This window comes from Anser anser (genome assembly GCF_964211835.1).
Source record: "Anser anser genome assembly, chromosome: 2".
Lineage (NCBI taxonomy): Eukaryota > Metazoa > Chordata > Aves > Anseriformes > Anatidae > Anser > Anser anser.
Genome location: NC_139721.1, coordinates 24,595,454 through 24,608,929, shown reverse-complemented (window position 1 = coordinate 24,608,929; position 13,476 = coordinate 24,595,454). Strand labels below are relative to the sequence as shown.

The window sequence follows — 13,476 nt, the reverse complement described above, 5'->3', positions numbered from 1 at the left end:
CTGAGAGGTTTTTACTTCTGTTCCCTACTTCATGTGCGCATTGCATCATTGTTTTGTATCATTGTTATATGAGCAGTAATTAACCATCTCTAATATTGGTGGTAAAGTTAACATGGGTCAAAAAAGTCCTTCAGTGCTAAATTAGACAAGCTCTTGTTTGTAGTTTTTTGCCCAGTAGAAGACTGCAAAAATTCACCTGCAGTCACTAAGGTTTCAGACATAAATGTGGCATGCCAGCGTATGAACAGAATCATCATGAAGTCTAGGTAGGAGAATAGAGAACAGTCCATAATCCATTTCTTCTAACATCTATTTTCTAGGCTCTCATTCTGAGTATGGCAGTTCCCACAATAATTGGATTCAGCTTGTGGAAAGAGGTAAGAAAAGTACCTTTCTGTATTTTGTTTTGTCTTTAGGCAAAATACGAGTCAGAGCACTGAACAAATATAATGCCAAGGAGAAATAAAAGCTGACATCTGAAAATCTGCTGGCTTCTTTTTGTTTTGTTTTAAAACAAAACTGTTCACATTTTTTTAGTATGATGTATTTGAAAATTCAGTTTGTTAACAATCATTTACTGTAATTAAGTATTTGAATTTAAATTAAGACATTATTATATTCATCTGTTACTCTTTGGATATATAAACTGACTCAGCAAAGAAAGCATTGCCAAATAAACACTTGCAATACTGAAAAGTGTGTTGTCTCTATCTTGTTCTTAGCGAGAGGACGTGAGATTAGGTGGAAATAAAATTATGGAAGGCCATAGGCAAATAATCTGAGAGCTTTTCAAGCAAACTATAATGGAGCTAAATCCTTAGTGTAGAGCACTGTGTATAGATATTGTATATACTACAATACGGGGGGAAAAAGCTACAGATATTTCCTTGTTTAAAAGAAATACTCTGTTCTTTACTGCAAGTCATGGTGCCAGACAGACTGGCAGGCAGGGGAAGAGTATTTGGAAATTTATCTTTTAGACTTCTTTAAGTGCAAAAAATACTGAAAATATCCCATAGAATGTAACTCACTACTGTAGTGTCATAGCTTCAAAAGAGTTAGTTTGAATAGTTTTATAAGAATTTAAGATATATTTGAATGCTTTGTAAAAAATAAAATAAAATTCAGTCTTGACTAACATTATTTTAACAGATTTTATAACGTCTGTCTTACAGTAGAAATTTTGTTTGCAGTGTAATCTCACTCTTTACACATTTCTGGCAGAGTTACAGATAATTTTTCCTGAAAAAAAGCTGCAGTTGCTCAAAAAGGTTATGCAACTGGTTACAATAGAGAAAATTAGTTTTAGTTGAACAAAATTCTTTTTACACATCATTTTTTAGTAAAAGCAGTGTGCAGGTTTGGACTCTAGAGGGCTACATCCCTTGCAAATCCAGCTCTTGCTTTCAAGCATTAGTGAACAGTTTGCTTTCCATGTTCGTAATTCACCCCTGAGCTTGGAAAGTTTGATTGATAGGAACAGGACAGTGCAAATGCCTTGAGGCTCCTAATCTGTTACTTTGGCTACAGAGGGATGAGTGTACAGCTCAGCATCTTTCTGCTTGGCTGCCTTCTGATTCAGTCAGGCGTAGTCCCTCATCCAACTAGACTTTTTCTAAGGGCTCTGATTGTTAAGTGAAGCTGGTACTCCTTGGGGGCAGGAGTGGCAGTTCCTCTTTTGTCTGTCTTGTTCCTGGGACAGTCCAGGAATATGTCTAACAGCTCCTGTGGTGCTATGGCTTTTCAGCCCTGATATTAACATATGGGAGCTGTTCTTAGAACCACAGACCCACAGAATGGTTTGGGTTGGAAGGGACCTTAAAGCCTACCCAGTTCCAGCCCCCTGCCATGGGCAGGGACACCTCCCACCAGACCAGGTTGCCCAAAGCCCCATCCAGCCTGGCCTTGAGCACCTCCAGGGATGGGGCATCCACAGCTTCTCTGGGCAGCCTGTGCCAGGGCCTCACCACCCTCTGAGTGAAGAACTTCCTCCTCGTAACTAATCTAACTCTCCCCTCTTTTAGTTTAAAGCCATTCCCCCTTGTCCTATCACTACACTCCCCGACAAAAAGTCCCTCCCCAGCTTTCCTGTAGCCCCCTTTAGGCACTGGAAGGCCTCTGTAAGGTCTGCCCGGGGCCTTCTCTTCTCCAAGCTGAACAACCCCAGCTCCCTCAGCCTGGCTTCATAGGAGAGGTGCTCCAGCCACTTGGTCGTCTTTGTGGCCCTCCTCGGGACTCGTTCTAACAGCCCCACATCCTTCTTGTGCTGGGGGCTCCAGGTGGGGTCTCACAAGAGCAGAGCAGAGGGGGACAATCACCTCCCTCACCCTGCTGGCCACGCTGCTTTTGGTGCAGTCCAGGACACGGTTTGCTTTCTGGGCTGCAAGCACACATGGCTGGCTCATGTTGAGAGCTTCTCATCAACCACCACCCCCAGGTCCTTCTCCTCAGGGCTGCTCTCAGTCCGTTCTCTGCCCACTGTGTATGTGTGCTTGGGATTCCCCTGGCCCAGATGCAGGACTTTGGACTTGGCCTTGCTGAACCTCATGAGGTTCGCCCCGGCCCACCTCTGAGGCCTGACCATGTCCCTCTGGATGGCAGCCCTTCCCTCCTGCGTGTTGACTGCACCACACAGCTTGGTGTCTTCAGGAAACTTGCTGATGGTGCACTCAATTTCACTGTCCATGTAACCAACAAAGATGTTAGATAGTTCTGGTCCCCATACTGACCCCTGAGGAACACCACTCATTACTGATGTCCACCTGGGCACTGAGCCATTGGCCGCACCTCTTTGAGTGCGACCATCCAGCCAATTCCTTACCCACCAAGTGGTCCCTCTGTCACATCCATGTCTCTCCAATTTAGAGACAAGGATGTTGTAGGGGACAGTGTCAAGTGCTTTGCACAAGTCCAGGTAAATGATGTCAGTTGTTCTTCCCCTACCCACCAATGCTGTAACCCCATCGTAGAAGGCCACCAGATTTGTCAGGCACGATCTGCCCTTAGTGAAGCCATGCTGGCTGTCACCAATCACCTCCTTATTTTCCATGTGCATAGTTTCCAGGAGGATCTGCTCTGTGATCTTGCCAGGCACAGAGGTGAGACTGACTGGCCCCAGGTCTTTCTTTTTTCTGTTTTTAAAAATGGGAGTATGTTTTACCCCTGCCAGCCAGTGGGAACTTCACTATACTGCCACAACTTCTCAAATAGGATGGATAGTAGCTTAGCAACTGCATCCACCCGTTCTCTCAGGACCCACAGATGCATCTCATCAGGTCCCATGGACTTGTGCACCTTCAGGTTCCTTAACTGGTCTTGAACCGGATCTTTTCCTACACTGGTTGTTCCTTCATTCTCCCAGTCCCTGCCTTTGCCTTCTGGGACCTGGGTTATGCGGCTGGAGCTCTTCCTGCTGAAGACTGAGGCAAAAAACTATTGAGTACCTCAGCCTCCTCCATGTCTTGGGTGACCAGGTCTCCCATTTCCTTCTAGAGAGGGCTTGTAGTCTCCCTAGTCTTCCTTTTATCACTGATGTACCTACAGAAGCCTTGCTTGTTGCCCTTGATGTCTCTGGCCAAATGTAATACTAAAAGGGCTTTGGCTTTCCTAACCTGAGCCTTGGCTGCTCAGACAATGTCTCTGTATCCCTCCCAGGCCACCCTATTATGTCTGGTTGCAGACTCCAATCATTTGCATAAAGTTGTCCCTTTAGTCTGCCATAGTTGTAACCTCTACTTATCCTTTTAAGAGCTGGCAACCGTAGCTTTCATTTAGCATTTACAACAGCATGTGGATGCTCCAGCGCCTCAAGGCTGGCAAGCTTCTAGACATGCCTTCTCCAAATAAAAACTCAAAATAGCTTGAGGACTGACAGAATCTCCTGTCTTAGTAAGGACCTGTTGTTCCTTCACCTTCCAAACCTGACAGGATAGGGAAACCATGGTGCAGGCTTGCAGTCTGGGCTGGTCACGAGGAGCTGGCATTCTGTCTAGGTTCCCAGAATCCTTACTTTTCCCAAAATATTTTTCAAGAGTATAAACTCAGATAACCAACTTCATACAATGTAGTGTGTTTTCCTTCACTGAAGTAATTGAAGTAGCAGTCAAAGGGAAGTCCAGGGCAGACTACCCACATGATACTCTTTTAGGAAATTTGTTCTCTTCTTTCCTGCTTTTCATCGAATTGCAACAGTTCAGCCTCCCTGCTCAAGTAGGTTTGCCATGAGAGAGGATTTGTCAACTTCTTGTTTTAGTGTCCTTATTTATTTTCATATAAAAACCTGAACTATGATGTTGATGCATTTAAGACCAGTTAAAGTTGATGAAGGTTGTTTTGTTGTTGTTGTTGTTTGGTTAATTTTAATTATAAGTATTAAGATAATTAGAGCTGAGTATTTAGGTTTAATTTCTGTTTATTTTGGAGAAGGTCTGCTACTGTCAGGCAAGTACAAATAGTGTGTTTCCCAAAGTATTCAAACAAAAATACCACTTAGAGAAAACTTGGTTGAAACTCATTTCTCTTGTGTTATTGAAGGCCATAACATAATGAGATGGCCCATAGAATTTTTCTTTTATTTTTTAACTGTAAGTAACCAAGTATGTTTCCATCAGTTTTTCCCTAGGATAATGTCAGAGCTTTCAGAAATACAAGAATTTTATGATCCTGACACAGTAGAACTCATGACATGGATAAAGTAAGTATGTAGTTCTACACTTCATTTTAATTCTTTACGTCACGGTATTTTATAACAGCATTTTGTGAAGCTACCTCTATTAATCTGAGCTTTTCCTTACCACGTCATTACATGATGTAGGGGGAAATGGGAGGAGATGAGTATTTTAAGTTTGGTATGACTGCCGTGGAATGTAGCAGGAATTTAATATTCTTAAAAAAGAGAAGATCCTGAAATAAGCAGTCAACTCATGTTTGATATCATTACTAGAACTGATTTCCAAATAAAGATGCACATCCTAGTACTTGCTTCTTTCCTTGATGACCTTTCAGTAGATTAGAGGAGTCATATTGACTCCGAATGCCACGGGGCATAGAACAATGAAATATGAGTGTGCAGGAGCCAGTAAAATGAAATGTGTAAATGTAAGTGTTGAGAGACTTCACGTAAGAAACATGGAGTGTAACGTGTGGTTCAAACTTCCCTTTGAGCAGAAGGCTTCAACGGTTCTTATCTGGCTGGCTAGGCAAATGCTGAGTGTCAGGTTATTTTCAGAGATGTATTTTTCACCAAAAGTTTCAGAAATCAATTCTGGCCTAATTCAATTTAGTTTTGAACTATCTCATTAGGAGCTGCACTTCTGTGGAAAATTAAGTCCCCTGTGTTCAAATAACTTACTTACCTTTAACCGTATTTTTTAAGAATATTATTTTCCGTATTTATGGAGTCTTTAATGTCAACCTGTTCATCTTCAGAAAAGACAAGGCTGGTAATTATGGTGTTCCAGCCAATTTCGTCTTTCTGTTAATAGTAGTGTATGTTGTTTGTCACTGCTGTAGCTCTTCAAGGCAGCAAGTGGAATAATGCCAAGTACCTAATGGCTTTTACATTAGTCTGCATATATTACGCTTCAAGTACATAATTAATCATGGTGAATTGCATTGAGATTCACTCAGCTAAGAGCAATTTGACTACCCTTATTTGTAGCAGCTGTTCGTATTTATAATGAAAAGGATTTTTTTTTTATTTTTTTAGGATATGCTTAGATATCCATATTGGAATTTTAATTGAATGTCATTATTATAGTATATTTTTTTATAACTTTTGCTCTGATAAAATGAATTTACTTGAATTTTCTCTGCAGGAAAAGTTGCCCAAGGTCTGTAAGAGTGTGTGACAATGGCCATTTTCTTCCACTAATGCAGCAGTATGAATAATCAAAAGACGAAATCAAAATCCAGGAGCATAATTACTGTAGATGTTATACTGTATCATGACAGTATTTACTCGTAAATGATGAAATATGTTGTCCTACAGATCAAACAAACATAATCACAACTTTGTCACTTACAAGACATCATCACGTTGTTTCTCCCTCTACCTGCACTCCCTCCCAAGCTTGTGTTGTCATCAGAGAGCAACCATTTGGCAAAGCAACAGTTTGATCCAGGACCACTCTGAATGGTGCAAGGAGGGGAGAATGGCCATCAGCCCTTACCCCAGCAGGAGGCCTTCCTTGCAAGCTCCATAGTGCTGCAAGTCATTAATGCCACCAGGGAATTAATGCCAGTTGCAGTTAGATCCCTAATGATACCTTCATGCACTCTGTTACTTGCTGTAGCACCTTTAAAGATTCACTCAGTGTTTAAAATTTTAAAAATCATTTTGAGAAATGCCTCCTGCACTCAGACATGCATGTTGATGTTGCTTTTGCAGAAGGCAGGCTCCTGTGGCTGCTGTATTTGCAGGCAGCCCACAATTAATGGGTGTGATTAAGCTCTGTACTGGATGGATGGTGTCAAGCTTGCCTATATATAATGATGATGATCTTCTAAAAAGAAATGAAAACGTGAGTATCCAATTCCATAAATATGTATGTATGATCAATGATTTATAGGCCATCATGTACGACTGGAGTGCCTGATTGAGATGTGTGGGAGTACTGTAAATGTTAATATTCCAGAGAAGATGACCTTGCAACATTCCTGATGGCATACACGTTTGTGTTGCTCTTTCATGTTCCCTGGGCGACCTGACAGTGTAAATTATTTGTTTGGTGTAACTCCCACTGTACAAAAGTGCTATTCCATATACCGTCTTTTCTCCAAAGTGTTTGCAGTCTAGGGTGAGAAAAGAGCACAAAGTCTTGTGAAGAAAGGTAACACCAATACATAATCAGTAAGCCCATGAACAAGATTGCTTACTGAGCAGTGTGACAATTCTGAGTTTTAGGCAGACTGCCATCTCTGAATTATTTTCAGCGATTTTTGTTCTGCGTATTTTGCTAGGGGGAAAGTCACAAAGCAGAACAGACTTGCCCAGTGACTGATCACGAGAGAAATCAAAGTTGCTACTCTGCCTGAGCTCTCACTCTGTGTTTGACCACTTCAGGATTACAGCAGGGAAATTGGAATCTCTAGCAAGATACTTGACTTGGAAAACATCTCACAGGAACTGCTTTCCTCTTCACCCAAATGTAATGGGGGAAAAATTAGAAGGAAAGAGGACATAGGAGTCCAGCAAATGGGGAAAGTAGTATTAAGTAGATTATCAGTGCTCCAGTCTGGATGGAAACAAATATTCTTTCTGAAGACTTACCAGGACACTTGAAGTACATAAGATGGGAACTTGTCACTAGCAGAGACAAATACTTCCCATTCAGCTCCCCATTACCTCACCTTTGAAGATTTCAAAAATAGACATTTTATAGCTTGATGTGTACATATAATTTGTTGTTACAAATAAGTTGTCTGTCACCCTCCCCCTCCAAAAAGTATTTAATTTTCCACTGATTTTTACCTGGTATTAAAATGCGTTCCTAATTTACAGATATATCAGATATATTCAAAGAGGTCGGCAGAGGATATTTATAAGATACTCACATCTTACAAAGCCAATTTTCTGATTATTGAAGATTCAATCTGCAATGAAGTGGGACCTGTAAGAGGATGTAGAGTTAAAGATCTGCTGGATATTGCTAATGGTCATGTAAGTAACAGCAAGATAAAAGTGAGTTTGAATGCAAAAGTAATTCATTCAAAAGGAAACATTCTTGTGATGCTGTTCTTATTTCTCTGATTGTAATTGATGTGTGGACAAAGATTCATAAATTTTAGAAGTGATCAGTTAAGTTTTGGCTTGTCTGTTTCCTAGACACTTTAGTAATCTTAACCCATATTGTTCTTTACATGTCCTAATCCCTCCTAATACATCAGTATGTAGCAATGCTGCTTTTCTGCCAATCGTTAAATACTGCGTAACTATCTTTAAATACTTGACTGTAACACCTGAGAGGTTATTACAAAAGCAGTACATCCCTGCTTCAGAGGGCGTTCCTTACTAGTTAAGATTTTAAAATGGATAAACTCAGTTTCATTCCTCTAGTTGCTTTCATTTTGGGGAGTAGTTATAGGGGTGATAAGTTTTAGGGGATTACTCTAAATTTCTACATACTCTAAATAATCTACAATTGGTGTCAGTTTCATTTGGAGGTTTCCTGGCCAGTTTGTCCATGGAGGATATTGCCTCTCTTTTTCTATTACTTCCATTTATGCCACGGTTATTCCATGTTGTAATCAATATACTCAACTTTGGGGGTTGGGGATTGATAATCAACACGTTATCACTCAGTTTCTTCTCAGATCTGTTTTTGCATGAGTTGATTCCTGTCCCTGCTCCATACTGAGCGTGTCACCTGGAACAATTAACCACAATTTCAGGATTCCATTCCCTCATACCAATGCACCTCTCTTCCCTGTGCTTCCTGCATGCTTCACTGCCTTACACATAATCTTGATCTCATCCTAACTTCAGCAGCACAGCTTTACTGTGGGGTTTTTAATACTTCCTCTTGTGTTCTTCTGTTACAATCAGTTTCTTCCTCTTCTCATTCCTAACACCCAGTTACTCAGCAGTTCATCCTCAGGAATGCTTCCCGATACTTTTCAGAGCTATTGTTGCTTGCAATGATAATTTTGGTCAACGGGGGAAAAAAAAGATTAAAAGACAGAATCCAGTGCAATGAGTTTATCTTTGCACAATAAAAGCCATACACAGTGCTGTCAGTAAACAAAACCAGCCACGTACTATTGTTGTGTAATTGGGATTGTCAGAGTGACAAGGGTTGTCCTATTTATAGTCGATTGACTAAGGGGAAAAGAAGCTTGATGATCAGACTTTCAATCTGATTTTAATCTGTTATTCAGAATGCTTATCACAGAATCATAGAATCATCGAGGTTGGAAAAGACCTTCACAATCATCAAGTCCAACCACCAACCTGACTTACTGAGTCCCATCACTAAACCATGTCCCTTAGTGCCTTATCCACCCATCTCTTAAATACCTCCAGGGATGGGGACTCCACACCCCGGGCAGAAAGCTTCCTGTCTGTGGCTCAGTGCATATTGGGTTGCATGCTAGACATCCTAGCTGTAGAAAAATGTTCAAATGGGCAACAGGAATAATGCATTTCTTTATAATAATGATATGATATTAATCTTATAATGGCTGAGCACTGGAGCAAGTTGCCCAGACAGGCTGTGGGGTCTCCTCCTTGGAGCCCTTCAGAAGCCACCTGGACGTGGTGCTGGGCACCCTGCTCTGGGTGTCCCTGCTTGGGCACGGGTGGCACCAGGTGGCCTCCTGAGGTCCCTTCTAACCTCAGGCGCTCTGGGATTCCGTGTTTTCCAAATTACCAAGCTTAAGAAGAGAGTGTGAGTATTGCATTCTAACTTGGGCTATGTATTCACATAGTCCAGTACCCTATTTCTGACCCTGGCCTAGAGCATATGCTTTAGGATGATTATACATGGCAAGACAGATGTTCTCCAACAATCTGTCGCTGAAGGACTGACTAGTTCAGGAGAAATATCTGTGCTTGTTAGCCACCAATTTACTATTTTTTCTCCATGAATTTGTCTTACTACCTTTTTTTAAACCCATGTAAATTTGTGCCACTAGAAAGTATAAAGAAGGGATTTCTTCAAGGGTATGAGACAGTAGATGCAAAAATGCATGAAATCTCTTCCAAGTCAATTGTTTGGGATTTACAGGGAGATGTGCACACATGTGCATCCTCAGTCTTTATTAGGTATGTCAAACTTACTTGGCCTGGAAAAGGTGATTGAGAATTTCCTTCCCTAAATAGGTGGTGTGCTCCTTGCAGGTCATGTTTGAAGTACTGGGTAAATGGGACATGTGGATAGTTTCCACTGCCATTGTTCTTAATTATATGGGTAAAGTACACTGGTTTTAATGTCTGTTGTCCCAGAAAAGGTGTTAATTCACAGAGGTTATTTTAGATGGTTAAAGAAATTACAGGGGAATATATTTTACAGCTTATTGGAATCATACAGTATGGAAATTAAATATCTATATCATAAATGAAACATAGAGAACACAGAAATAAATGAAATGTACAGAAATGCATTCTGTAATGATTTATCTTCAGTATTTTAATTAATTTTTTTCTTTTCTGACAGGTGGTTTGTGAGGAAGGTGACAGTTATGCCTACTCAAAATATGGACGATTTTGTCATGAAATCAAAATGAACTATTCTCCATATGTGAATTATTTTACTCGGGTATACTGGAATAGATCCTACTTTGTGTATAGAATCAACACTGTGATATCCTTCCAGTCATGAAAAAGCAAGCAAGCTTCTTTCTGAGGATTGATTATGAATGGGATTCAGTTGGAAAAGTTCCTTTTGATCAAGGAAGTTATTTTTGCAGTTACATGTGGGCACAAACAGTGTATTGACAACTTTATTTTACCAAACTGGAACTGTTTGAACTACAGACCAACAGATACAGATACCATCCTTGAAGAAAACAGGAAAATTTGTCAATTTTACAGTCTCTACAAGAAAGTGTGACAGTCTTCCTTGTTCTTGCATTTGTCTTCCCATTATAAATCATCTTAATCTTCATCTAACTGAGATTTCTAACTTTAGTGTTAGACGGTTGATGTGGGTAGACTTCGGAAAATGCAGAAAAGTTATGTTAAAGACCTCATTTAAGTCATATATCTTTTGTTGTCTAGCAAGAAAGCAGTTGGTATCCTGAGTCTTCAAGTAAGTGTTTGGGTTTGGTTTTTTTTCTTTTGTTAGTTTGAGTTTTTTTATTCTTCCTTTTTCCCACTGTAAACATTGCTATGTTTATCAAACACATGCATACATCTTATGTGTAGGTACAGCGTTTGTATAAATCGAATAAGGAAGATTTTTATTTAAACACCACCTGCATAGGTTAAGGCACTGATCTCTGGGTTGTTGGAGACATGTTGGTGGAAGTGCTTGGACTTAGACTTAGCTGGAGAGGTTGACAAAGTCAGATCTTCAGTTTGGGAAGAACTCGTCTTAGGGGTTTTTCCATGCTTAAGTATGTCTGTGTGTGTGCGTATGTGTGTCTTAGCAGCCATCAGAATGGGCCAGTACACAACAGCATGCTGTACTTGTTGTCAGACAAGTGTAGCAGGACAACTAGGTTTGCTACTGAGGCTTCTGCACTTCTCTTTCACTCCCTCTGTGTGTGAGCTGCTGTGTGTGTGTGTATCCTCTGTGTGGGGAGGGATGGAAGATACTTCATTCAACTTACGTCTTTTTGTGTCATATTACAGTGGTGCCATAACTGTCATTTTAAACACTATCTTCACCACCATTGATAAGCAGAGGTACAGAAGTTCGTAGCTATTTTTACATCGATTATGCAACTACGCTGGGATCTTTGAAAATACCTGAAAGTACTGTACAGTCTTGCTTCCCTCCAAAATTTGTCTTCCTGATATGACCCCATGAATTACCTGTTCATCCTGTTTGTTTTGTTGCTAGCTGATGTACTTTCAAGAGAATGAATGATGCTTTAACTCCAGCTCTGGGCCTAATCCTGGTGTTGCGAATGGAAAACCCAACAGAAGGTAACGGTAACCTTGCTTCCATAGATGTAGCTGGGCAGAAAGCCAGGGCTTAAGTTTTGGGAGAGGTTATTCATCCGTCAGGAGCTGCCTGCAGTTATGTATTCTTGTAACACCTGGCCCAGAGACCAGTCTGTCAGGCACGTGGAAGTGATTCTTTGGAACCCAGAAGTCTTTAACGAAACAGCTGGCAAAACGGGATGAACCTTCAACTGAAAAATCTGTAAACCATTCTGCAAACGAAAGCTGCAAAACTCTCCCTACTGCATTTGTTGATAAAATGCGGCTTCAGAGATTTTGACTCTGACATTATTAGGAATTGCAACATGTTGGTGTGTATGCATGATTTCTCTCTGCTCTATGCAGATACGTTTGTTTACTTTACACTAAGAGGTAGTGCTGAGGTTTTTTAAAATCTGTTATCACTGTTGGAGTGATTTAAAAGAGAAAAGCTTTATTGTTGTAAATGTCAACATGCCTGTAATCTGGTTTTTACTTTCAGTCATATTTTTAGGTCTGTGAGTCAGATGAATCCATTAAAAATATGGATGTGATCACTGAGAGAAACGTTTGTCAGTGTAACTGAGTTACAGGTTAAAAGTAAATATCCTTTTTGGGGATACAGTCACTGTGTTGAGGACAGCGTGTATGTCTCTCTGGCCAAATGCAGTCTGCATTTATTTGCTTTTGCACGAGTGCATTTGTTTTACCGCACTGGACTGTTTCAGACTTCCACTAGAATATCAAAAGAGAAGCTAGTGTGTTAGCTTTGGCTATATATAGCAGGCATGCAGAAACCTTCTCTGTATGTGCTATAGGTTTAATATTTGGCAGTAATTGTAGAGTTCCATATACAATTTAAGTTCGCTTGAATTCCTGTCAGGAATTACATGTCTGTGTGTCAGTCGTTTGCTCTCCTGAAGGTGATCGTTGGCGAATACCATTTCATAACAGCAATAAGGCATTCCAGGTAGCAGATTTCAGGGTTACAGTTGCACTTGGGTGGATGAAGCCGCTTAGCTGCTGGCTTCATGCCTTACAATGCCATGCCAAGATGCAATGCTCAACTATCCTGGACTGCCTGTTGTGTTTTACTGCAACGCTGGATGTATGTGTGACCACCCAGAACGTAGTTTGAATACTTAGGCGTAGAGCACATATGTTAAGAAAAACACAAATGGGGCCATCTGTACATGGAAGGAAAACTCTGTTGTAGCACGTCGGCCTTTATACATGTTTGAATGAACATGTTGAACTTTATTTGAACTATGACATAGTTATTATTAGTTCTGTCATAGTTTTAAAAACATATTCTTGATACTTCAATTGATTCTGCATTAGAAGAATCACGTAAGATTTTTACCTTGCTTTTTATATTAGAGAAAATTGTATAGCAGCATCATTGGCACAGCGGCCTTAAGTAACAGAGAGGAGCCTTTTACTGGGAGCGACATTGCTGTCGTCCCAGTCAGAAGGCATCATTTTTAAACCAAGTGACTGGAAGATTCATATCTTATGAAGAAAATGATAAGCTTGAATTTCTTATCCAGTTATGGATTATCAAAAACATTGTCCTAATCTCTGCCTTCTGTGGGGAAAAAAAAGAAACAGACCGTTTCATGGTATCCCTCAGAAGGACAACAGTGGGGCATAATTACATCTGACTTGTGCACACAACCCTACCTTGGTTTTCAACCCAGGTCACAGGTTTAAATCCTTGAGTGGGTCGGTCGGGGGAATGTTTTGCAAGTTTTGATCTGTTTTACTGTAGATGTTGCAGTTCAGTTGAAACATGTGCCTTGCAAGCTTTTATTAAACAAACAAAAAACTCAGTTGATGTTTCTTTTTGTGAAGATTCTTTTTTAAGAAATTCCTGTCCCTCCGACTTC

General features: G+C 40.4%; 1 protein-coding gene across 3 annotated transcripts in view; it reads left to right on the top strand.

Annotated features, from left to right (window-relative positions):
- DPY19L4 (dpy-19 like 4) overlaps positions 1–13,417 on the top strand; it is a 32,462-nt gene extending 19,045 nt beyond the window's left edge. For all 3 annotated transcript variants that reach the window (XM_083825228.1, XM_083825229.1, XM_083825230.1), the window contains exons 15-19: positions 321–377; positions 4,611–4,693; positions 6,389–6,521; positions 7,502–7,660; positions 10,155–13,417. In XM_083825228.1, coding sequence (XP_083681354.1) covers positions 321–377; positions 4,611–4,693; positions 6,389–6,521; positions 7,502–7,660; positions 10,155–10,319 — 597 coding nt within the window. In that variant the 3' untranslated portion in view covers positions 10,320–13,417. The remainder of the gene's footprint in view (positions 1–320; positions 378–4,610; positions 4,694–6,388; positions 6,522–7,501; positions 7,661–10,154) is intronic.
- Positions 13,418–13,476: the final 59 nt, after the last annotated feature.